The 26,007-nt window shown below is 39.8% G+C and overlaps 3 protein-coding genes across 4 annotated transcripts; all 3 read right to left on the bottom strand.

The window, feature by feature from the left end:
* Nucleotides 1-5,393: 5,393 nt before the first annotated feature.
* LOC141007636 (organic solute transporter subunit alpha-like) lies at nt 5,394-8,759 on the bottom strand. Its single transcript, XM_073480010.1, has 8 exons — nt 8,681-8,759; nt 8,058-8,209; nt 7,747-7,820; nt 6,481-6,639; nt 6,204-6,315; nt 5,962-6,108; nt 5,657-5,762; nt 5,394-5,554 (listed from the first exon to the last, which is right to left on the bottom strand). Exons 1-8 carry the CDS (start codon nt 8,754-8,756, stop codon nt 5,394-5,396), a joined length of 987 nt encoding a protein of 328 aa, XP_073336111.1. The 5' UTR covers nt 8,757-8,759.
* A 2,951-nt stretch (nt 8,760-11,710) lies between these two features.
* LOC141007729 (palmitoyltransferase ZDHHC20-A-like) lies at nt 11,711-20,696 on the bottom strand. 2 transcript variants are annotated; one of them, XM_073480124.1, is made up of 13 exons: nt 20,560-20,696; nt 19,209-19,235; nt 19,018-19,112; nt 18,741-18,861; nt 17,120-17,189; nt 16,683-16,715; nt 16,391-16,511; nt 15,683-15,815; nt 15,470-15,596; nt 15,237-15,323; nt 15,057-15,136; nt 14,928-14,983; nt 11,711-14,429 (listed from the first exon to the last, which is right to left on the bottom strand). In XM_073480124.1, the coding sequence occupies exons 1-12, from the start codon at nt 20,675-20,677 to the stop codon at nt 14,931-14,933; spliced, it is 1,065 nt and encodes a 354-aa protein (XP_073336225.1). In that variant the 5' UTR covers nt 20,678-20,696; the 3' UTR covers nt 11,711-14,429; nt 14,928-14,930. The 2 variants fall into 2 exon arrangements, with proteins under 2 accessions (XP_073336225.1, XP_073336226.1); XM_073480125.1 differs by having other exon boundaries at nt 14,347-14,429; nt 14,928-14,974; nt 20,560-20,677.
* A 1,262-nt stretch (nt 20,697-21,958) lies between these two features.
* On the bottom strand, nt 21,959-25,665 carry LOC141007508 (choline-phosphate cytidylyltransferase B-like). Its single transcript, XM_073479867.1, has 8 exons — nt 25,463-25,665; nt 24,284-24,383; nt 23,810-23,926; nt 23,482-23,633; nt 23,306-23,384; nt 23,079-23,221; nt 22,791-22,979; nt 21,959-22,418 (listed from the first exon to the last, which is right to left on the bottom strand). The coding sequence occupies exons 1-8, from the start codon at nt 25,541-25,543 to the stop codon at nt 22,158-22,160; spliced, it is 1,122 nt and encodes a 373-aa protein (XP_073335968.1). The 5' UTR covers nt 25,544-25,665; the 3' UTR covers nt 21,959-22,157.
* Nucleotides 25,666-26,007: the final 342 nt, after the last annotated feature.

Raw genomic sequence — 26,007 nt, 5'->3', positions numbered from 1 at the left:
AGAGGCCGGTGCAGGTTTAGTCGTAGGAGGAATCTTATCTACAGACAGAGTTGGGACAGATGCAAGGCTGGGTTGGGTTTTAGTTGTCATAGTAGAGGAAGGACAAGGATGTGGGACAGTTGCAAGGGAGGGAGGGGTCTGATTTAAGCCCATTGGGCTAGAGGTGAGTATAGGCTTGGAAAGGGCCGCAGATACCGAGCCTGAGGTTGTAGTTGATGTGGGAAATGTTGTCAACTTGGTGGAGACAACCGGTGCAGGAGAGGAGGGTTTGGTTGTAACAGTAAAGGCCGGAGATACTGTAACTGGGGCTTTAAATTCTCCTGCAGCTGAACTTAGAGAAGGTTTGAAGGAAGTGAACGTTTGCAGGTTCACATTGCTAGCTGAATCCAATTTAACAGGTGGAGGTTGGGTTAAAGCAACAGGGGTGGGGGGGCTAGGGGTTACATGTGGAGGTTTAGCTGGCGCAGGAGGTGGTGTAGCTACAGGGCTAGGTTTAATGACTGAAGCAACAATTTGAGGGGGTGCTGCAATCTCCTGCAAAGCCAGTTTGCTAGCTGTAGAGGTAAGAGTCGGACTAATTGAGGGAGCCTTGACCACAGTGGCCGGGGTGTTCGGAGGAGCTGTGGTTGCAGTAGAGGTGGTGCTCAGTGTGGATTTAGTTGTCGTAGAAAAGGAAGACATTATTGGAGCAAAGCTTGTCATTACAGGAGTAGTTGAGGGTTTTGCTCCGACTGGCGTGGGAGTTGATCTAATTTGAATGCTGATGGAAGCCTCAGGAGCTGGAATACAGTCTGAGCTCAGTTTGACTGAGTGAGTAGTCAGAGTGGAAGTTTTGGTCAGCGTTGTGATGATGGTGCTCGGCTTGGCAACAGGAGATGAGGATGGAGTTGTCTTAGTCAGAGGAGTAAAGGATTTGGTCGAGGCTGTTGTGGGGATGGCTACAGGAGAGGGTTTTGCTGTAACAGCAGTTCCGACAGATGTAGAAGTCAGTGAAGAGGAGAAAGTGGGTTTGGAGAAAAGAGATGTGGACGATGGCGAGACTTCAGCACTGATGGCACTGCTGGCTTTTCCCCACTCAGCCTCCACATCAGCCATGATGTCTCCCCCCCCTGAGATCGAGTCAAAGGTCAGGAGAGAGGAGATGTCTGCCAGCAATGAGCTTAGGCTTTTATCGCCGGGTACCATGGGTGGTTCAGAGGTGGGTAAAGGCGGCACATGCTCATTAGTTTTACTCACATTGTCTGCTGTCACCTGGGGAGATACAGTCTCTGATGGGGTCGTGGCTGCGCTGTCCTCTCCCGTGACAGGCTCACAACTCTCAGTCTTTGGGCTTTCCAGAGAGCGTGGAGATTTGGGGGTGAGGGTGAGGTCCTCTTTGATGATTTCCACACTGTTGGCACGGGACGACATGAGAAGTGGGCTCGGAGGGGCTTCCTCCTTGTCCTCTTTATCCTTTGATCGGAACTTTACATTGCCAAAGAGACCTTTCAGCCCGCGACGTTGCCGACCCGTTGGCTGGGACACAGTTTGGACTCGACGGTCCCCCGTTCCTCTCCGGCCACCCCTCAGCAACGACAGGAAGCTGAGGGACTTGGCTGAGCTTGCTGAAGAAATGGAGGTGCGAGCATGGGCGGCAGCCAGAACGCCATCTTCACCGAGCGTTTCCTCCTCAGCCTGCTCCATCTCTCCTTGACTCACCTCCTGTGCCTTTTCCTTGTCTGGCTCCTGCTCCGAATCTGGTGCTGCAGTCTCCGATAGTCCATCCAGTGTTTTGCTCCTGTGAACAGGTGACTTGTTGTTCCCGTCCCCTTTGCTGCGAATAGAGAAGATGTTACCTGGCTTACGTTTGCCAAACAGCTTGAATCCTTTTCTGATTTTTCCACTCGACTGGGATTCACCAGGCGGGGGGTCCATGTTCTCCGTTTGTACATCCATCTTCTCTCTGTTTCCCCCTTTCTCTGTATCCTCCCGTCACTTTCTGTAGTTGTTATTCCCCAGCTGGTGGTGTGAGCATTAATATCCAGAGACCTTATCTTTATCTCCGTCTGCAGCCTCGCGTTACCTCTCTTGCTCTCTGTGTGTTTCTTTATCGGATGTCTGTATCCCTCCCTCTCTCTATCTTTCCCATCCAGCCCTTTCTCCTCTATTTCTCCCTTGAAAGCCCCTCCCCTTTGCCTCGTTTTTGTCTGGCTGCTCTCCCTGGTTGCCATAGCAACTGAGGAGCTAAGCAGCTTTCGTCAGCAATGCAGAGCCAGGGGCTGTCATCAACCCACCCTCTCTCTCTCTCTCTCTCTCTCTCTCTTCCTCTCTGTGTCTGATGACTCTGTTTACATAAACAGCAAAGACAAATACTCCATTAATAGGGCCGAATTTTGAATTTTGACGAATGATCTGGCTTTATATAAATGTCTCATCCAGATTAAAGCAGTGTACCTCTGTGTGTAGCCCAATAATCGTTTAATGGAACAGATTTGCTTTTATTCCTCATAAACTGGTCTCATTCAGAGCCAGTGTGTCGTAGAAACCCACAGTAACTCACCCAAGTCTATTTTTTAAAAATCACAGTTCTATAAATAGCTTTTGCATTAAAATGCTACAATACTTTACACATTAGCTTGGGAGATAATTAGCATATTGACCTACATGCCCGTTCACACAGTATTTTCCTCTTTGAATCTATCCACTATGCTGCTATTACTTCAAAAAGCAATATCTTAACGCCTATTAGAGAGCATATGTAAAAAGCTTTCAGTAAAGTGTAAATGTTACTATCATAAAATCAAATATAAAAACAAGTGATCAATAGTATGAACTTTTGAACGTCTTAACAGAGTCAGCAGCAGTCCTGAAGACAATCGAGCCATTCAGAATGATTACATAATCATAAGTGAATGAACATAATTGAATTTTAAAGGGACATAAGAAAAAGGGAAAGTTAAAAAAGGGGAAAAAATGTCATTAAACTATCTCGGGTATGGTAGTGGTACTATGATCTCTGTTTTTTGACATTATGTACAAATCTTGGTGAGCTGTAAAATGTGACTTCAAATGCAATCCTCTAAGTCCCGTGGGAGTCCATGAGATGGTTTCAGGGGCTCCCCAGCCAAAATGGGAATAATTTCTTAAATGCAATTCCATCCATAAGTAAAACAATGACAGAATGTATGACTATCTCAGTCATGGGTTTCATACACTTTCTGTCATGAAATGTCTAAAAGTAAAATTCTTATCGGATGGCCAGACCCTGGAACTAAATATTATCAAATGGAGGCCCATGATGTGAAAGAGTTTGAGAACCACTGCTCTAATTGATACAGTGCTCGAATCAGAGTCCTGGTTGGTCATGTACCTTGTTTGTAGATTTTCACAACCTCAATAAGTGCTATCAGTTAAACAGATATTCTGCGTGTTTGGCACAAGCGTTTCAGGTTTAACTAAATCAGTTATATTAGGTGACTAGATGTTCTTCATTAACAGAATAATTAAAATAGGGTTTGTGGTGGAATGAGCACGACCTCTTGTGGTTGCTGAAGAAACAACATGTGGCACAGTTTGGCTGCAGACGGCTGTGAAATGAACACAGAGTCTGAAAATAAAGCCGCTGTCTCATCCACATGAATTCCTTGGCCCAAATAAGTCTGAGTAAGTGGGTCAGCAATCTTTGAACAAATCTGGCTGTTTTTCCAGGCTGCATTAAGACACAGTCGGAGGTTTAAGGGTACAGTCACACTGGTACGCAGATGTTGGGAACCAAGAAATCAGTATTGGTCTGCTCTTAGCGTGAAAGATTGCAGCAGAGATGGACTGACATGAGACTGACAATAAAATTCAGTTGAAACGTAATTAAAATTAACAGTGTTCATGTGCATGTTGAACTTCACAGAGAGAATACATCTCTTTTATTAAATGTATTCATGTTTTGCTGCTTAGATCCTCAGTAAAGGTTAATACACACAACCTTGGCACTTAAATGAGTACAGACGAATACTGCGTCAGTATTTACTGCCCACTTTCCTACAAAAAAATACATCACATGTCATTGTGACCTCATTTCAACATCTCCACACCTAGGCCAAAGAAATTATTGTGGTGACCACGCACACAAACACACACACACACATACATTAACACAATAAATAGTTGTTATAATGTTAATAATGTTGTTCTTCAACAATATCTATAAACCTACATAATCCCAGTTCAAAGGACCACTTTTCAAAAATGCCAATTTTCAAACTTCATTATCTCAGTATGACACTGTGTGCTGTTACACTGCTCTGTATTTCTGAGGAAGGCTCTGCTCTTCTCCTCCAGGTCTTAGTTACAAGCTAAAAAAAGCATCTTCCCAATGTGTCCAATAATTTGCTCTCTTAATCTGAAACTAGTCAAATTTAAAGTAATAGTACGTCGTTATTGAGAAGAGAAATATTTGATTTCTTGCAGAATCTTGGAAGAGATGACTGATACCACTCATAGATACATCGATCAGCCACAACATTAAAACCACTGACAGGTGACAACTAACATGTTTGTCTTGTTTCAATGCCATGCTCTGAGGTATGAGACACATTAACAAGACCGCAGGAAGTCATTATAGCAGGTTAAGAAAATGTCTGGCAAATAAGCTGCCTTAAAAACATATGTCATGTGTCATAAAACACTTGATTTTTGTAAAGGTTAGGGTAAACAAGTAAACAAGGCTAGGCTAGTGGTTTCCCCCTGTTTCAAGTGTTTATGCTAAGCTAATTTAACCAGCCGTAGCCTCATATTTAACGGACAGACACAAGAGTGGTATCAATCTTCTTATCTAACTCTCCGCAAGAAATGGAAAGAGCACACTTCACAAAAGGGTCAGTTAAAGGGTCAGTTCGACCAAATCACAAAAGGGGAAAACATCCTCTATTCTCTTCTACTATTGGTTAATATGGCCAAATTTCAAGATATCCATCTTTGACATGACTGACTCCACTCCAGTACAACGGTAAACAAAGGGTATTTTGTGTCACTCAAAACATTTTGAGCCAACCAACATCTCTTTCTAGAATCAATGTCTTATTTACTCTGGATAACCCACACAACTCAGAGGGACTATTTCTTGGGCAGAAAGTACTGTAGTAATTTGGATGAGCCAACCCTTTAAGTTTTGTTACCTATAGGATAAAGATATTGACAAAATGTCAGTGAGTGCTGTGTGAAAAGAATAAAGCAAAAGGGTTGAAAGTCACCCCAGCACAGTAGTAATGTTTGAAAGAATGAGGTAAAATGTTCTATCAAATGAAAACAGTTTAAGATTTGACATTTTTCCACAGTTTAAGTGGAAGTTTGACTATTTGATGATCTAATACATCATCTGAGAGCAGTGTTGACTTCCACTCTTTCACCGTCTCTTTTTTTTAGACATCATGCTCCTCGAGAACTTTCTGCATGTCGACTTTGGCGTTCTGGTCGTTGTCCTGTTCCTCAGAGGAGAGTGCTTCATATGTACGACGGTACAAGAAACGATTGACCAGACATATGATGAACATCTCCATGATCATCATCCGCTGACTTAGCACTGGGGGACAGAGAAATCAGGGTGTCAGATGGATTTATTCACTTCACACGTCATGCAGTCACATCAGCAGTCATGCAAAACATGTTCAGAGATGTTTCTTACTGGATCCACGAGCTTGAGAGGAGAAGGGAGGGGAACAGGCGATGGTTCCATCCAAGGCCAGGATGTTAATGATTGACGTCTGCAGCTGACTCAATACGAGTACTAGCTGAGGAGAAAAGCAATACTTAATCAGTTACATGCCAAAGTAGACCAGGGATTACTATTTTTACACCAAAGAAATACAAAATGCAACACAAAGCAGCTCATGTTGCTAAATGTGAATGTAGACAAAGAGATTTCCCTCATGCCCAGAAAGGATAGATACAAACTATTCAGTACATATGGTAATGGTTGTGTTGACTCACTTGATACATGGCATACTTGGGTATCATATTGAGGCTGCGTAGAAATCTGTTAGTGTTAATGAAGATGATGGCAACAGGCCAAAGGGAGATGATAGTGAGAACACCAATGAATGGGTTGATCCAAATGGCTGTACCAGTGATCTCTAACTGAAAGAGAAGCAAAGAAGTATTTTAAATTTCAGGGAATATTCATGATATTTTCTGCACAATCAGATACGAAGGGAAGCTTTTCAAATACTTACGTCTGAGAGATCAAAGTTGCCGTTCGTCCACAAAATTACGGACACGATAGAGAGCACCGTCTTTAGGATTGCATACTGAAGAGCTCCCACCTTCAGCCAGAATAACATTCGCCTGATTGATCCCATTCAAAGACAGAGGCCATTAGTAATGTATACAATGAACAATGAACAGTCAGTATACAGCATAATTTGTAAAAATGTTCTGAAGAATTTAAAGAATAAAAAAAATAAAAACAGTAGGAACATCTCCAGTATTTGTAGAAACAGGTATGAATACCGTGACATGGGAACTTGGGGTAAACAGCGGCAGCAACAACAGCAGGGTCCTGTGCTGATGGAGAAGTTTTTACCAGAAAACCGCTTCAGGAAACCGTTGCTGCCCCCCAACTCCTCGATCATCAGAACCAAGATCTTATACACCACCACTGCAAAATAACTGCACGGAGAAGGAGAAGAAAGTCAGGCCTGTTTATACGTCATGCATCTCAAAAATCACTCCAGAGCACTGAACAAATTTAGGTTTAAGTTTAATATTTCATTTACTTATTTATTATAACATAAAACACACTCGCCCTTGACACGTGACGGCACCACAAAAGCTGTTAAACACACTGTGCTATATGTACTGTACATAAAAAAACACATAAACTTTATCACTGCAGGTGATCCTATAAAGATTTCCCTGCCTTTTATTGGAGTTGAGCGAAATCCTTGCGTGTGTAATGATTCATCAAATGGTTAAACTATTCTTCAAAAAAATGTTTCAACTAGTTCATGCAGAGCTTTGAAGTGGTCACTGTGTTTACTGTGTAGTATTAACGTAGCTGATGTTCAATCCTGTTCGTCTTACATGAGTACATTTAATACTTTAATACTTTAATTTGGGAGGGATTTTTTCTAACCCAAACTAAACTCTTCTTACAGGGGATTTATTCAGCCAGGTGCATTTAGTTCAGACATATTTACAAAAAAAGCATGGGTTTTTCTGTTGAGCTAAAAATAAGTAAATAAAGCTATAATAAAGGAAGGCAGATAACCTGGAAGCTGACATGACAAACCTGATAACAGTAACAATAAGTGTGAAGTGGCTACTGGTCACAGCTACGTATCAGATAACAGACATCAAACACTGATCAGTGTGGTTCTGTTGTTAAAACCAGTGGTTCTCAGACTTTTTTTCAGGGCACCCCCTTTTTTGTAGATAGCAATATTTTTTTGCTTTAAATTTACATCAAAAGTCCTGTCACAAACTTGTCCATGCTTAGTTAGTGGTGCAGAACCAGGCCTCCTCCATTTAGCCTTGCCACACGCCCCCTTGTTGTTACTCCTCTGGCCAAGACTAGACAATTTTCTGATTTTTACTGCACTAAAAATGACACAGTGATAGAATTCATCTCATTATCAATTAATCTAGAATATGCACAAAAACCATAATGTCGTATTTCAGCTCAATAGAAATATCAACGCAAGAAGCCCGCTGCTGTATGACAAAATACTGCGTTATACCGTGTCCTAATTTAGGTGTAGTTGAGAGAAAACGCACCAGTTAGACGTCATGTCTGTGATCATGACTGCCCTCGGGATCCACATCCCAAAACATGACATGGTGGCAATGACCTGAAACAGAGAAATACACTTATTACCCCAATAAAATGACAGTATCAGCAATCTAGCATTGTTCGCTTTTAGTTTTCTCAGTCACTGTCATTTCATGTTGTATTTCTAAAGGCCTTGTACCAGATGTATGGAAATTATTCCACAAATAACATGGTTGATAATGATAATGATAATGATAATATTTCGGTTTTACAATCAGCAGCATTTTATAACAACAAAACAGGCTTGAATGCTTACTGGTGCTGCACCACTTGTCCAAATGATGGTGGTCTTCTTGGGGGTGGGCAGCTTTTTATAAATAAAGACGCACTGCTCCAGGTACAGCAGCAGGGAGATGCAGGACATAAGGGTGAGCATGGAGTAGAGGCAAAAATCAAACACATCCATCTCTAAAGCAGTAAGAGAGGCAGAGAGAGGGGTTCAGATTATTACATCGTACAGGACATAAATATATTAGAGACTTAATGTGAACAAAGATCACATATAAACGACCAAACTGGTTTTGCTTGGGTTCAAAACATTCACTTGAATTGGGTAGAAATGTGGCCTTTTTAGCCTAATAAGAGGGCAATTCAGGACAGTGCAGTGAAAGTATTATGTTACCCCGACTGTAGCACAGGTACATTAAACTCTCACTGTCCTTCCATGACAGTATACTATGAAGAAATAGCAGATTATTTATTTTAGTTTGTGGGACTTTGTTGTGTTTTTAAACAGGAGTAAATAACTGAAGCAGGAACCAATATCTGGTGCGTTCAGGACACACAGAGACAAGCCAGACACTGCTGAGTGAATTAGCTCAGACTGGTCGATAAGGAAACATTACCAGCGAACAGGATGTGGCAGTGTGGGTCACTTACGTTTGATCACGTCGATAGCCAGCGGGGGTTCTTGTAAACAAGCTGGATCAATGGTGCCGTTGAGCGTTTCCTCCATGGTGTGCAGATATTCCTCTCAAGAGTATTTTTTAAAAATGGTCTAGACAAGTCTAAATTGAACTCTCCTAGCAGAAATGACTCCAGTTAATGCCCTGGTCAGTAGGTCGTGATTGACAAACTAATCCGTTTTCTCTTCACAGTGACAGCCGCTGGATTCCAGTAGCTGATCAACAGCAAGTGTACTTTACCCTTCAGGTGACTTGTAAGTAGTGAAGGCGGCACGAGAAGTAACTGTTGCTCATTCATTCACAGACTTAAGTCCTGGTAATTGAAATAACACCGAGGTCAGAGTTTTAGTTAAAAGGGTGAGACCCAATGAGTGTGTGAGGAGAGATGAACTTTGACAGGGCGTGTTGTTTTCCTTCCCACCACATATGAAAGGGTAAAGAGAAAGATAAAGGTATTTCCTTCAAGCAGTGAGGAGTATGTATACTTTATTATTCCGTTTTAGTGCCATTAGAGCACATAAGTATATTATATTGCTTTATTGCATTGTCATTAGTTGAGATGATTATGATTAATAGTGTGTTGTCAGCATTAGTCTTATATAGGCTGAGGTTGATGAGGCCAGAGAACATGCGTGGGTGGTGGGACATAAGAGTATACATTTCAGATTTCAAGGTGCAAGAATTTTAGTTTTAAAACATTCAAAAATGAACCTATCACCAGAATGTGAAGAAAAAACTGTGCTGATGTTATGTCAAAGACGTTTTTGTACAAATTGTGTTCCCAGCCTCCAGTCAAGGCAGAGCCAGCTAAGCCGACCGCTAGCTGCTGGGTTAGCTGAACTTACTAGCTTCCGGCAGCTATAGTTGGCGGCAGTTAGCAGTTCGGCTGATTCTTACATACTGCAGCTTTAACTGAAATGAAATTTGTTAATTTCAATCAAATCAATTCCACTTTTTTTTTCACTTAATGGTTTTGAAAGATGAACCTTGTACACACAAATAAACTAAATGTCAGAGAAGCAACAGTGGTAGTAACTAAATACATTTACTCGAGTATTGTATTACAAATTGGAGGAGGTACTTCTTGAGAGAATGAAAAGTGAATGCCGTTAACATTTTGCACAGTCCAAGTAATCAATCAAGAACGTCCGTATTACATTAAAGTGAGACACTTATGATAATTCAACATTTTTAAAGTTTGAGATTGATAACACAGATAACACAGGGAGGCTATAAAGAGTTCAAAGGGTTGACTTTGTGTGTGTAATGCTGAGTGTTAGGGCGATTTTTATCTGTTGCATTTTTTACTGAGAGGTGAACGGCACTGAGGACATTCACCTCTCCACAGCCAGCCTGCCAATCTTGTTTCACGCCCACATTGTTTCTGTGCCAGACGAAAGGTCGACAAGTGTCAAACACTCGCCTGAGTCAACAGTGTTCAGTGTTAATGATCTGAGGAAGTGAAGAGTGCAGTCTTGTGTGATACTCATCATTGTAAACTATCTGTATTTAACCCGCACTCACACAGTACTTAAACTATCTTATGACTGCTGACTTTTGCAATTCATCCTGAGGGGAACATGAATGTCTGTACCACATTTCATCAACTATCAAGTAGTTGTTGAGAAATTTCACTAAAAGCCAACAAGTGAAGAGCATATTGTACCATAGATTGTGCAAGTCTGGTGACTTTTATGTTCAGAATACAAATTAGATACACATACAATTGTGCCATTTGTATCAGAGATATGACTGTCCCAGGAAACACAATGCAACAAACAGATATGGGTGTAAAACCCAGAGACAACAGGGGGGACATTTTAATCAGAAGAGAAAAATCTAAATAAATAAACAAACTCTTTTCCTTTTCATGACTGAATAAACTGAATAAACAAACTGATGTTAAAGGACAATACAATTTCAAATGGTTTTACTTTGTTTATATTTGGCGGACCCTGCCACCTTCCTAGCTTCAAACAGGGTTCTGTTCCTCTGAGAACAGCTTGTTTATTCAGTTATGGAACAAAATGATATTCCTGAGTTTGTATTATTACCTCATTAATATTGTAAATATTAAAATTCTGAGCTTGAATTTCCTCTCCAAAACGACATAGTGCCGCTTTAACCCCAATTTGATGCCAATTTGATTTAGACTGTTGGGCTTACCAAGCCCCGAACCAGGACAACTGACCTGGTTTCTCCCCCCTGTCTGCAGCCCTGATCTGCACTGCTCATGCAGAATCCTCAACATGCATCAAACCTCACATAGCTCTGTATGTGTATGCGGGTCAACCCAAAGTCCATTCATTCCTATGGGAACCTCCGTGCTCGTTGATGTGTTTGTGAAACTCCATGTTCTGTCTATTTTTTGGTCCTGAATTTGCTGCAAGTAAGTTAAAAATGTTTTTGTACTTTTGCATTGTATTTCAGATATGCACTGTGTGCCACAGGAAGTTAGCATAAACGAATTAGCTAACTGATAACATTAAAGCAGCTGTATCTATAAGAACTTTTTCTAAGTTCAACTGCATATTAACATTGGAAGCTAGCTAGAGTTGTTTATGGCCTATTAACAAATCTTTCACAAAACTGACTAAACACCTGGCAGGCTGACCTCCTCACTTATTTGTCATACATTGTTGGCCCTGTTTTTGTCTTGATAACGCTCCATGCACATATAAAAACTGAAACTTGGCTCTTCTCTCAGTGGTGCAGTTTCTGTAAAGAAATGCATTACCTGGCATCAAACACAAATCAAAACCATGTTGAAAAGGGGTGTTATATGTCCATGTAACAAACACCATTTCAATGAAATCTGGACAAATCTTTAGCTGTCTCTCTGTCTCTCCAGATGTCTACTGTTATGGAGAGGTATGGCTGTAATCCACAAGGTTAGTCCTCTGCAGAGTTGTTTCACAGTCAAGAATTTTAACATCCTCCAATTTGTTAGAAATCACAGCGCACCAGTGTTTAAGACGAAGAATCACACCTTATAGTTTCTTACATCACATTTATTGTTACAGAACAATGAAGAGCAATTTGCATGAATCATTTTACAGCAGGTCTTAAACAGACCTACAGGAATTGGCAGCTCTAGCTGCTTGGTTCAGTCATTGAAGTTAGTCGGGTTTTTTAAGTTTGTTTTAAGCTACTGTGAGGTTCTGTGAGTGCATTCACGTGTGCTACCACTCTGTCAGTAATATCTACACATTTTTATCTACTGACCACTCCTGTAAACCACAAACTGTGCTGTGCATCATTTCCACTAAAAGGAATGCAATATGAAACTCTGCCAGGAGCACAGAGATGAGCGTTTATGATGACACTAGCCTACCCTTTCATCACTGGTATATAGTGCCCATCTTATCTATCCTGGTACACATTCAAGGACACAGTGGTGCGTCCCTGACCTTTCTGGCAATATCTTTTAACAGTTTTATTGTGGTTTCCTTTTGTGCTCATCTTTCCAACTTTCAAATAAATCTTATCATCAAACTGGAAAAGAAAATGTAAAGAACACAGACTTAATCCTTGGCATTAACACTCAAGGTTGATTCATTTTAAAAAACAAATGCATACTGTAGCAAATTGATCATAAAAATGAAAACATTCTGTGGACTTAAGGACAAATGACCATTTATACCATTCAGAAAAAAACTAACTAAATAAAACACAAGCCATTACAATAGAGTGCTGCAGGAATGAGTCCTAAAACCTGCAAATTAGCATTGTTGCACTTCTGGTTCCCTTGTCTCAAAGTCAATGGGCTTTTGGTTGGATGCATGTGGTTAACACAAGCTTGATAGATTTACACATTTTGTTCTACGATATGAAATAAGTCAGTAAATACTCCACAATTATAATCATCCCTGCAGCACTCGATAAAAATCAGACACTGAAACAACACAATTAATTTACAAAAGCTTAAATAAATTATGAATATTCATAGTGCAGTGAAAAATGGTAATCTCAATAAAAAACGCATTATAAATGAGATCTATTGGTTATGGGTCTTAAATATTTAAAATGTGATGCCGCCATTTTAACTAGTTAAACTGGATTTGGTCCTCCCATTTTAAGCTTATATCACCTGTTATTTTACCATAGTATAAAATTTGACATGTAAAAAATAAATATATTAAAAGTGTAAACAAAAAGACCTTTAAATATTTTCAGTCATGTAAACTGTCAACTAAATTAGACTGATGATAACCGACTACTGAGGCCTGTACTACGAAGCAGGATTTGGTGGGTTTTCAGGGGATGGTGGTTTACTTCTTACCAAGGTACATCGCCATGGTTACTTATGTTGCACACCTAACCTGCTCCGAGAAAGGATCAAGATGGTGAGTGGGCAGCAACACCCACAGCTCTGGTTGAAGTTTTTGCTTAGTGTTTAGATTGTGAACTTTTGATAACATAGTAACAAAGTACATTGATAAAATATACTAAAATATCCAAAGACTTTTGGTACAATTGAAACGCTGTGCTTGGTAGCTTGACTGACTATGACCTGCGCAAGGCTTGTGATAATAACCCTTTATAGCTGTGGCTGACCACTATGTTGTTCCTCTTTAGTGGATTTTTCATTTCACCTTTTACTGAAAGTTGAAACTCCCTAAAGTTGTTTGTCATTGATACAAATATGTTGGATGAAGTCATTTTTAAATTGTTGTATTTGAAAGTATAGAAAGAATCCTTAGCAAAGTTATTTGTTTTTATATAATCTTGATTTAATATTGCCATGTTGATATTCTAAATAATCTTTGTCATACACACCATAACAATACATCAAACACATTTAATGGAATAACCACAAGTAATTATAGCCCGATCTACTTGTGCCCTTAGGAAGAAAAAGTGATATTGTAAGCCTATTAACACAGTGACGTTTTGATAGCTGTCCTTCTCGCATTCAACAGCTCCAACTGTTTTGCTTTGCGCCTGGATTATGTGTTTAACATCTTCATATTTGTATAACATAGTTCGCTCTTGTGCTCTGCTGCCAGTAGACTTGTACATGTTTGCGATCAGTCACGCACTGTAAACACGCCCCTTTTCTGAGAATGTGCCGATGGCTAGATGTGGAAAACCTGGGCTGACTTCCCGAGTTGATAACCACCTGCGTGTGATCGCATACTGCGATTGTGGTAACCGAACGGTATCCTGGGTATGTAGAACTTGCTTCGCAGTACAGGCCTCTGGTCTTAATAATTGCACTGTGCTTTGAGTTTAAAACTGATAAGACATATTATGTAAATGTACAAGTGTTGAAATGTTTCACCATTTTGTATGAATTACACACATTTTTAATTTAGTGGCTCGCACACATGTACCAGGTTTAGTTATTGGTACGTGACTAATACTGATAAACCATGATTCTCTAGTTGAAATGTATAATGAAATTAACCCATGTAGGTAAACAATGTAGACATACATTGGCTTGAGGGTGAAAAAGCAGTCCCAGAGTTTTTCATATGCAATAATAATAAAACATCTGAAAGTCTTTGGCTCAAATCAAAGACAAAACCTGTGGATCACCTCTGCTTCAGCCTGGTGCAGTCTATGAGGTTGCTGTACAGTCACTGTAGACATGATAACAGGATTATTGTGGTGCTTGTTTAAAGCACGCTGGATGAAGGATGAGGGTGGAGGACGGCTCCTGTGGAGGTGCAGATGCTCCTGGTTTAAGGCATCATAGTTCATACTGATGTGACTCTGACCTGCAGCAATGGCCAACAAAGTACAAATTAATAGGAGGATTACAAACCAGCAAAAAAAAAACTAAATAAAAAAACTATTGAGGACTGAAACTGTCAGATTTAAATAAAATGTAGGCATTAGTTAATGTACCTTTCTATTAATTCCCCTATTAACTTACTTTTCCATTTTATTCGTTAATTTATTCATTATTATTATTATTATTATTATTATTATTATTATTATTATATTATTTCTGTATTTCTTTAGTTATTTCTGCTTAATTATGCAAATAAGGGGGGTTGTCATTCAAAGTCAAGGTGGAACAGTCTTGGGAGAAAATAACACCATCTGAGGGGAAAAATGTTAAGGGAAAAGAAATACAGAAATAAATCAAATCAAATGTAAAACTACTGGAAGGTAAATAACAAGGGGAATTTTAAGTTGCATATTAATTTATTTATTTTTGTTGAGCTTGACCGTTTCAGTTCCTCATAGCAGTCAAGTCGATGTCCACATACCTTCTATGGCTCACTCTCCATAGTCACCGACACTATCTGCCCTCCGTCTGAAAGGACTGTTATTACAAAAACACTTTACAAGCCATAATGCAAAAAATGAAAATGTGAGAAAAGACATCAACAACATACCATTTTTCTCTTTGCTGTCATCTGCTGTGTGTTGTGTATTATTACTGAGCACAGGAGGGCTGGTCTCCCCATCAGCAGGGCTGTGATTAAAGTCACATTAGTGATTAAAACCTAGCAGACCAAACTGAAAGGATACGGATTAAATATTTAAAAAACAAAACAAAAAAACACAATGCTCACCTTTTGCCATTTTGCTGGAGGACACGGTTTGCCTGTTCAGGATCTATGTGCACCAATCTGGTAACAAAAGAATGTCCATCTCCCAGACTGATAAAACAGATAAAGACAGCATTAGCAAACAAGTTAGCATTGAATACAGTATTAACAGCACACTGGGCTTTCTATTCCTTTGCATCCTTGTGATTGCTAAGGTGATTGATACATACAGCTATATCAGGTCAGAGCAGACTCACCCTGAGAAAACAGGAAACAGCCAGTACTTCCCTTGGTCTCCAAGAACCTCAGCTACATTTCGGCTAAAGCCCAGAGAAAACCCATTTTTGTCCGGACCATTCGTGAAAACAGGAGCCCTAAATGCCTCTGAAAGTGGATAAAAAAATATAGTTATTCATGGTGACTTTTAAAGGATACAACCAGAAGGAGTAATGACATTTATTTATATCTACCTATAGTGGTCCTGTTCTTTCCCACAAGCCACAGATGATAGCTGAGAAGTGACAGGATGCTGATAAAGAACAGGGCCGCCACAAAAAACAGAAACAAGATGTGGAATTTGGCATGCGTGTCAGGCAGCTGTTTCTTCAGAAAGGAGACAGTGAACAGAAGTGTTAGTCTTGTCAGTCATGAAAAAGATTATTTCTTGTCCTCATGTCTAGTCAGCTTTACCTACTTGACTTGAGTGGACAATTCACCTTTGCATCATCCATTATTTTCTTAGTATTTTTTTACTAGAGCACAATATACTCCTTCACAGCTGGACTGAGTGACAGGAGCCATTGTCCCATGCAAAGCAGCATGCTGAAGAGGAACCCCTGATAAGCGGTCACATGACACTGCAGTGACACATTTGTTAACCAACGGGTCGATATCTTACGATGCAGATTAGTGGCTGATCACATGCTTAACCACAGCCTGACTGCGTTTCCTCTTTTTTTTTTTAATTCAAGTAGATGCAAGTTATTTCATTTTTTATTCAAAATGGCAAGTTTAATAGATAGCACGTTAATGGTTTTTAAAAACCAAGGGTGCTGAAAGCTCATGAGTAAAGTTGACCTCAAAAGATCGCACAACAACCTTCAACAAACTGACCACAAAACATAAACATGCAAGAACATGCAGGAAAAACAAAAAACCCAGGACGTTTCTGTACTTACGGTCCAAAATTTGATGAAATACTGGATGACTGTAGCACAAATTACTGCACAGTAGAATGAGGCATAGGTCAAGAACAGCACAAAGAACTTGTAGTTTGAGAATCCGACACAGTTATTGACCCTGAAAGAAAAAAAGACAGAAAACACCAGAAAGAAAGTGAAATGTGTCACTCTTTACATCGTCTTAACAAAAGAGAACTGATAATTTGCTGATGGACAGCACAGCAAGCAAACTTGGATCATGAGGAAATAAAAAAACAGCTTTACTGCATAGTTAAATAAGAAATCCTACCAGGGGCAGTGGTGGTCCATTTTCAGCACACACCTTGAGGAATAAAGGAAAACATACATCCCATTAGTACCATCCAGATGTTAACATGTTGCTGATCCAGTTGCCCAGAGGCACTTGCAATGTCAGCATGGAAAAATACATAATTCTCAATATTTAGTGTGTATTCATGTTGTATGTCAAAAATACCATTTGTATTTTTTGCAGCCAAAACAAAAAACTCATTAACCAACAGCAATACATTTTCATTTTGTCTTCAGTTCCTGTTACAAGCAGTTGCACTTAATGTTTTTCTTACAGCCAGAAATGGAAACTTTTGGATGTTTGGGATCATAAATTCAAAGTGAAAATCAATATCTGCTTCTTTGGAGAAACATAAAGAATAAAATAAAAATGAGGAGCCTTGAATTATACAGCGTGTACACCCAGAAAACACTCACATCTCACAGGTTGAGCAGTGATGGCAGCGGTCAGGTTTGATGATCTGGCAGTGGTCGCAGTATCGGATGGCTATTTAGACAAAATTAAAGCAGAATTATTAAAGTACCTCTATATATAACCATCACAGTGTATGATCGATATTTCAACAAAACAAGAATTTGAGGTGTAGTCTGCTTTCTCAACCCCTTGAAGACTAATTTTACATTTCCCATGTTTCCTGCTCCTCTTTGAAATGTTTAAACACAAATTGACCTTCTACATCTCTAATTACGTGTCTTTACAAATGTTCCTGTGAAACCAAATGTGTGAGATCATAACTGCTGATGCACGAAAGGGCCAGGTGTGGCCTGTAGAGATAATGAGGTGCACCTGCGTCCAATGAACCCTCCTGACACATGCAGCTCATTAAACACACGACCAATTAGCAGGGAAATAATCGCTTATAGTCTGTAACCAGAGACAGGCACAAATACATAAAAAATACAACAAATATTTGCACATTAAATTTATCAAAATAATATACAAAATACTGGTGTGAGAAAAGGTTTTTTTAATTAAAATACAAGTAGTTTCATGAGTCTGATGTTGGAGGGGCGAATTCAGGAGAACATGCTGAGTGGTTTCTGTCAATCGATGTGACCATTGACTGACTGAACGTAATGGGGGAACTGTTAGTCGACCGTGATGCACTCTTTCAAATGACAGTTAGAGTGGGAATTTAGCCAATGCCAATGCCAATCTTTTTTAAGAATGATAAATATAACTTCTTCTTTTTTTTTTTTTTAACATTTCTTTTTTTTTATGTCAGCTTTCCTATCTAACCAACACAATACAGAAGCTCACCGATTGCACTAACGTTATGAGCTGGTAAGTATATTTACCAGCTGTAGAGAACACGTGTTTGTTAATGTCTCTTTTCTTCTGTTGTATTTGAGTGTCATTCCGTAAGATTGCCTTAGCATGCAAATTCTGATCATATTTTGATGTTATTGTTTTATCTTGGGGGAAATCTGCCCCAAAAATGAAAGAACTTTCTTTTTCAAGCTAGGAACACTATTGAAATGGGGTAGTTGACAAACAGCGCATTGCTGGACAGACAGAACATGTCACATGATTCACTTGCATTTGCAGCGGACTATGATTAGGCTGTTGAACTGTTTTTCAACTATGTAACCCTTGGGATCAAAATAAATTTTCATTCAAAAATGGATTAAAATGTATTTTTAGTAGTTAAAATATACAAATTACAAAATAGTAATAGTAATTAAACATGTATTTTATATACATTTAATTGGAATACTGCCCATCTCTGTCACGATCATAGAAAAAGATATAAACAGTGTTGCACTTTTAGTGTTGTGTTAGATAAGAAGGCAAAAGGGGAAGAGGCGATGTAGCAACACATTTCACAATATCATTTGTATTGTTTATTTGATGCCATGACAACCTTGATCTAAACAATGATGAAAGTGTCTCTGTGACATTTTCATCATTGTTTAGATCAAGTTCTGTTGTCCTATTCAAAGAGGCGACAACAATAAAAACTAACTTAGGCCTACTTGGCAGAGTTTTTTTCCTGGTGGTCTACCAGGCATTTTGCAACTGTGATGAAAGCCTCACCTCCTCCTGCCGTGCGTGTATACACGGGTAAAGTCTTTGCCACTTTCTTCAAAATCTCTTGTTGTGTCTCGGCACGCTCCTCTCTCTCATACAGCTCCTTCTCTGCTCTGGGCAGACAGAACTGACAGGTGGAGGAGACAGAAAGTCCATTAAATATTATATGACAAAATGTTAGATTATATTTACCTAATCTAACAATCCAAAGCATGAAAATAGGTCATATTTCTTTTTTTTTTATTTTGAGTGAGGACATGACAGACATAAACTCTTGACTTACTGCTTTTGAGGGGCTGGCTGGTTTGGACCCGATGGTTTTCCAGTAGGACCATATAAACATGATGAAGAAAATGTGAAAGATGACCAAATAGCTGACTGTTGACAGAAAGAAAGAGTTTGACTTGCAGTTATATTGACATCTTTGACATAAACTTTGCTATGAATAATTAAGATGAGGGGATCCTCACTAACCTCGTTCTGCATTATTTGGGATTGTATCTACATAAGGCAAAGAAACAAAATTATATTAGTGAGCAGTAATGAAAGTCCTAAGAATGCATGACTACACATCCCCCACCACACACGCACACACACCGCCCCTTTCTCGCACCATGTGGCAGCAGCCTGGCACGGCCAGTAGTGACCCTCCCATGACAGAGAGCTTTGTCTAAGCAGCAGGGATGTCCCTGTGCTGACCACAGCCGCTGACTTACAGACATAACTACAGTCCGTTTACAGGATGATAATGGTATCATCAGTTCCAGGCTGAAACAAACCAGTGCATGTCACGGCACACACAACTGATCAATAAAAACACATCAATACTCATGTGAGCTGAACCACTTTCAGACCTTATTGTGTCAGCTTGATCGTGTTTGATTGAGAGATAAAAGTAGGTGATCACATCCTCTGCTGGATGATGAGTCTGTCTTCATGTGAATCAATAGTTTATCTGCATGTTCATGAAATGTTATTGTTATATTTAAAAATCTCACTATTTGATCCTAATAACTTAAGAGCACCTTTATTTATCACCAGTGTTTGGGTGGTTGCTTGCACATTCAGAGTTTTAAACGCTGTCGTTCTTCTCCAGGCCTCATTACATCTCCCCATCGACAATAAATATGTGATGCTTCAGATGGTTGAATTATAGCCATCTATCACTGTGATTTAGCAGCTGGCAGTTTAGGAAAATAATAATCATTGACAGTTGTAACATATCAGCTTGTTGTCACTTTGATTGAAAAAACATGTATAATCAAAATTAATGTGTCAGAATTAAGGCTACATAAAGGAAAGTCTTCCTGTGAGCCTACTAAACTACTGTTATAGACTACTAAATGTTTAAAACCGAGAAACAAGGGATTTCAAATTATAGAGCTAACTTTTCCATTCATTTACAAAACTAAAACAACAACAAAAAAACATTGAGAAACTGTCATTATCCCTTGTTTCATTCCACTTAACTGACAATGTAATATCCAGTGTTAGCCGATGCGATACACCCATCATTAGTAAGTTATTAATTATTAATTAATCATTGTTCAAGCTACCCAGAGACTGCCTTTCCTCTCCTTATAGGACTGAAAAAGTTGCCGGATTATATAAACGTCATATATGCTGTCATGAAAGATTACATACATGGTTAAAATCAGAAACAAAACGATCTGGCGTGATGTTATCCTCGGGTTTAAACGCAGCCTTGGGATGATTTTAAATCTCACTTCAACTAGCTTATCAAAGTTGACAACCCAGGAACTGTCAACACAAGCTAGTATCCGCCCCGCGGTGGCTAAATACTGATAAAAGTGAAGGTACTTACAGACACAGAGCTCCACAACATAAGCGTAATAAGACCAGCCGACTACCAGGTTAATAAACAGGACAGGTACCCAGTTCAGAGCCCGTTTACAGCACCTCAGCGCATGAGAGGGCGCCATCTTTAATCCGTGTAGGACATTAGCTGCTGGTGACGTCATATCCATGCTTTTAAATCAGCCGGCCAAAGATGCTAAAAGACCAAGATAGTTGACGGGCACCGGAAACCGGAGACACTCGGGAGCCTGCGCATGTATGTTTTTAGCTCTCAAGCGTCCCGCAAGTAATCTGAATGAAAGTTTAACGCTCATTTGATGCATACATCAGTCTCTTTTTACATGTGTTGTCATATAGTAAAATATAATGCCACAAGTGATGCCCTGTTATGAAAACTTTTAAAAATACCAACAGATTAATACACACAAGGTGAACATCTTGCATCTCACTATCTTTGTTTGCTTATGTGAAACTCTTTAATTATGGGTTATTTATTCATATATCTTCAAATACTTTGTGTATTATAAATATTATTATAATACAGTGTAAAAACAGCTCATTTTATAGTAAAAAGAACATGTGAGCGCAGTTTAAAACTGCGCTAATTGCTCATTTTGTCCAGGAGAGGGCAGAGGAACTCCACAACAAGCTGAAAAGTCATTATCTCAACACCTGACTGACGCCTTACATTTATGCACGACATGTTGGCAAACCCAAACCCTACCCATACACAAGAGAAGCTGTACAGTGGGTTTTAGGGCTTGAAAGACTAATTACAGCATTTCAACTGTATCATATCATATCACAAGTTGTTTAGTTGTTTGCCTGTGGAACTTTAGGATCTATATCTTCTAAACTGCTACCTCTCCTCTAGACCTACAAGCATTTCACTTATATTGTGCCAAGCCAATCTCACCCTTGTGTGTTTCCATTGGACATTAAATGATAGGGACATTTGGGTTGATAAGTCTGAAATGTACCACTGTGTCATGGAATAAATACTTATTATACATTAATTATATGAGATTTTAAACATTAGTAAAGCAAGCAGCAAACAACCATTAACTATGTAAAGTCATAGTGGAGTGACTGTGTCCAAAAGAATGATGTGACACTCCCTCTGTGTGTGTTGTGATTTTGGTAGTCGTGCTGGCCACTCATGCAGGTGAGTAGTGCATGTTAGCGCACTGTTTTGAAGCAAAAGACAAAATGGTGGCCACCTGGTGACAAACTTTGGTACATTATGATAAACAGTAAGCTAAAATATGTTTCTGAAAACATTTGAGGTGAGAAAAATGCTATGCAGTAATAAAATCTTGATTCGTATTCATATTTATTTACTATATGTGTTATGTATTTAGCTTTTTTGATATAGAAGAGTAATAAATGACAGACGAAGAACAAAATCCACATAAGAGTTTAATGTTTTTTTAATTTTCTTTTCAGCAAAGACACATTATGTACATTATGATATATTGCACTTGAATAAACCAATATTAAAGTATTCCCTCTTAGTTTGTTACTTAAATTAATCGCCTCCTTAGACCAGATAAATCACCAGCAGCCTCTAAGAAGACCAATAAAGACATCCAAAGCATGATGGGCTCACTGTGCATGTCTGCTGTATCTGGCAGAAGCTTTGAGAGAGGATCGTTTCCCCTTCCTAGGTGAGGAGGGGGAGGAAGGAGGGGAGAGAGAGGAGGGGGACAGGGAGGGTGAGGCGGAGGCAGAGGCAGAGGCAGAGGCAGGTGAGGAGTCAGGAGAAACTGAGCGTCTTCTGGTGGGACTGCTGCTGGGGGAGCCACGGGGTGAGGAGTAAGGTGACAGGGCCTGCAGCATACGGCCACTCCGCTCCTGGATCGCGTTCTAAAAAAAAGGACAGAGACAGAAGTTTACTGTGTTGTAACGATGTGCTTTGGTACAATGGTTTAGGTAATTATTTTGTGATGTAATGGTGTGTTTATGTTCTGTATTTCAGTTATTTCCCACATTACCCAAAGTGCCCATTTCATAATTTCATTTCATAATCATTTCAACACTTGATGTTCTGGTGCCCTAGGCTCTTGCTTTTTGCACCAAAACTATGGATGTAGACACAACAACTACATTTGGTCAATACATGACCAAACCACAGACTCAACCTTTAAATGAAAGGTTATATATACAGCTGCTACGGTCTAAGAGAGATTGTTCCCTCCAGTTAGTGTGTTTTATGGATTAATGTAAAATTAAACGTGCCCAGGCTCCGTCAGGTCCAAACAGCTCCAGGAAGTTGCTGATGAATTCTCGTGACTTCTCCTCCCACTTGTGGATGAGGTCTTGGCTCTTCTCTTCCACTCTGTAAACAAAGTGTTTGGACTTCTCCTCCACCGTACGCACCGTCTCTTTCATTTTGTCCACCTGGTTCTGGAGCCGGTATTTCTTCTCCTGTGAGTAAAATACAAATATAGATTCTATTTCTCTATCATCTGCTTCAAAATCATCAACAATCTGTTTTTGAAATCAATTAAATATAATTTCACTGACATTAATGAATCCAACATTCAGTTCTCGGGCGGTGTAGCCTCTCTGCAGGTTGCGTCGAACATAGATGTCATAGTCTCGGACGATACGGGTGATCAGATCAGACGTGGAGATGCCCTCTGTCCTCTCAGTGGCCACAAACATGCCTGACATTAAAACGTAGATGATTCATTAAAGTGATATGAGAAATGACAGAAGTCATTATGCTGGGTGTGAAATTAAATGTCCACCTGCTTCCTTGATGTGCTTATAAACGTCCTCTGATCCAGCAGAGGTGTACGGGATATCATCGTGGGCCACAAAGTCAATCTGTGAGTGCAACATTACAGTGTTTAGACTTATTGAACACCAGATATCTTTGCTGTTGCTACTGTATGACATTGCGAGAAGCTGCGTGACCTTTGACCTTATGTTTCTTCAGGAACTCTGTGTTCAGGGTCCAGGGAGCATCACGCACCACCTCGTCCACATAGCGGCAGTGCCTCAGAGCGTCGTAGCGTTCATCCTCTGTCATCACCGTGTAGCCTTTCAACTTGTGGGTGAGTTCGTCACTGCAGACTAAGGACACAGAGACAGAGAGGACCTGTTATATGGACGGGGAGTAAGAGTTCATCTGGAATTACTAAATTGGAAGATTTGGTGCTCTAAGAGCCTAAAGCGTTTGGTGATTCTAAGATTAGGATTCATGTCCAGCTAATAAAGGTCTAGTGTGTTTTGATTGCAAGTTTTCATACCTCCCACCATCAGGTATGTGTTGGGGAACACATTTTTGGCCTGCATCAGAGCTCGAGCGTGCCCCGAATGGAAAAGATCAAAGATCCCATCAGCATAGACTCGCACCGGACGATTAGCTGCAAGATAATAAATATGAAAACATGTCTTTAAAAAACAACATTACATTACAAGGCATGTAAAAAACTAAAGTCAATCACTGATTGGACAATGAAGACCATAATCCTTTTATACTGTTGCTTATTCTTTAATTGAATGGCATGACAGCCTAATAACTAGCAATAAAATAATATTGCACTTATTGCAATATTGCATACTTGAATCACTTTTTACAGCTGATATCAGCTGATACAAACATACCTAAGTTATTAATCCTCCCACTTGTCTTGCCTTATTCTTTGCTGCTACAAGCTGGGACTGACTAGACATGAAGACGCTAATTTGAAAGACAATTAACAGTGGAAACAAATTGAGACCTGGCGTGCCCCTCCGTGCCTGGGCTAGAGTCAGCTTTTCATGAGGGACCTCCGATTCAAATCCTGTAGCCTTGGCAAAAGCAGCTGGCTCCCGCAGGGCCTAAAGACAGAGAGAGCAGAGGTTTCACATGTTTTCCAATTCAGTCATCCATCTCTTAAACCACCTGTCCTGGTCAAGGCCACAGAATGCTGCAGGTGACAGGAAATTACAAACTAAACAAGCTGCTGTTGTATACAGACTAAGATTTTCATACTTATATTCACACCAAATGTAAAGTTTCTAGTTAACCTGCACGTGTTTGGACTGTGGGAGGAAAGCAAAGTGCAGACAGACAATATACAGCAACAGTGTTACTACAGATGTGAGAATTCAAGCACTTCACTATCAACGCTGCTGTTATAGGTTTCACTTTGAATAAATATAAAGTATTGTAAACGCTCAGGTTGGGACTCCTCCCATGACCTGACATGGTAAAAACTGATATTATCAACGCTTATCTGACTTATCATGACAGATGTGAATAATCTCAGCACTCTGAAGTAATGAGCCTCTCATTATGTCATGGACTTTGTGTTGCGTGAAGATACATATATGCAGCTTTATCTGATGTGATGTAATGTATACTTTGAACCCTGATTGTGTTCAAATGTACTGTGTTAAACTATAAGATTGTCGGTTGATTTAATCCTTATAGTTAGCAAAGATTTACCGCTTTAAACCTCTGAATTAGAAGTCAAAATACACCCAGACCTTAATATGTTTCCACAATCGGAAACAAATGTGAGATATAATAACCTGCACCTTATGCACTTGAATCCTCATTTTTTTTAATCACAAGTCTTTGATACATTTACAGCGACGGAAACTGATTACAATAAAGGTGCTTTAAGTAAAATAACTTAATCTATCATACCAGTTCACATGTTCTTAATTTCACTTAAGAATAATCATGTAATACTGTATTATGTAATTCACGCCCACATTGTCCAACCCAGCTAATCAGTTCAGTCAGATAAGCACAGAGGAAAAGTTGACTTCTATTCAAAGCAGTGTTCTTTACTAAGTACTGCCAAAAACACACATTTAAGACAAACCGAATCTCCTTTATGAGTTCTGCTGTGATTAACTGAAGTGTAAGAATAAACATGGTGGCTACGCATTGACAGAGCAGGACTCACCCTGCGAGGGCCTCCTCTTTGGCTCTGTGGGGCCTGTCGTTGCTGGCTGTCTCTGCCTCGGCCTCGTCTCTTTCCAGCCATCCTGGATGTTCTGCTTCCTCGACTACTAACGACACCACTGCAGCCGCCTGTCTGCTGCTCCTCTCAGCCGGCCTGACTAATGCACAGGGTGGAATCCTACGCGTGTGTGTGTTTTTAAGTCTACATCCCATCGGCCTGCCTGACCCTGATGACGGAAGATTGTAGTGAGCAAAGTTCAAGCCAGCCTGCTAAACCTATTCAGAAATTGCGCTTGTCATCAACACTGAGCTTGTGAGGGCTTTCTCTTTCTTCATGTACACGGAAGCTTGCGGCAATAGGATGTCGTATGCAATGTAACACTATTAGAAAACTCTTTAAACAACTGCAGCAGTTCGGATAGAAGTGAATGTGAAAAATGCTGCTAACAGGGTAGCATTTTATTCTATAAAGGGAGTATGAGTCCAGAGCCTTTACATCTGCAGCCTTTGGAACCAAACACAGAACAACCTGTTCCAACATTTCAC

This window comes from Pagrus major, chromosome 13 (genome assembly GCF_040436345.1).
Source record: "Pagrus major chromosome 13, Pma_NU_1.0".
NCBI lineage: Eukaryota > Metazoa > Chordata > Actinopteri > Spariformes > Sparidae > Pagrus > Pagrus major.
Note: the sequence above shows the minus strand (reverse complement) of the source record. Positions and strands in the feature narration are given on the sequence as shown.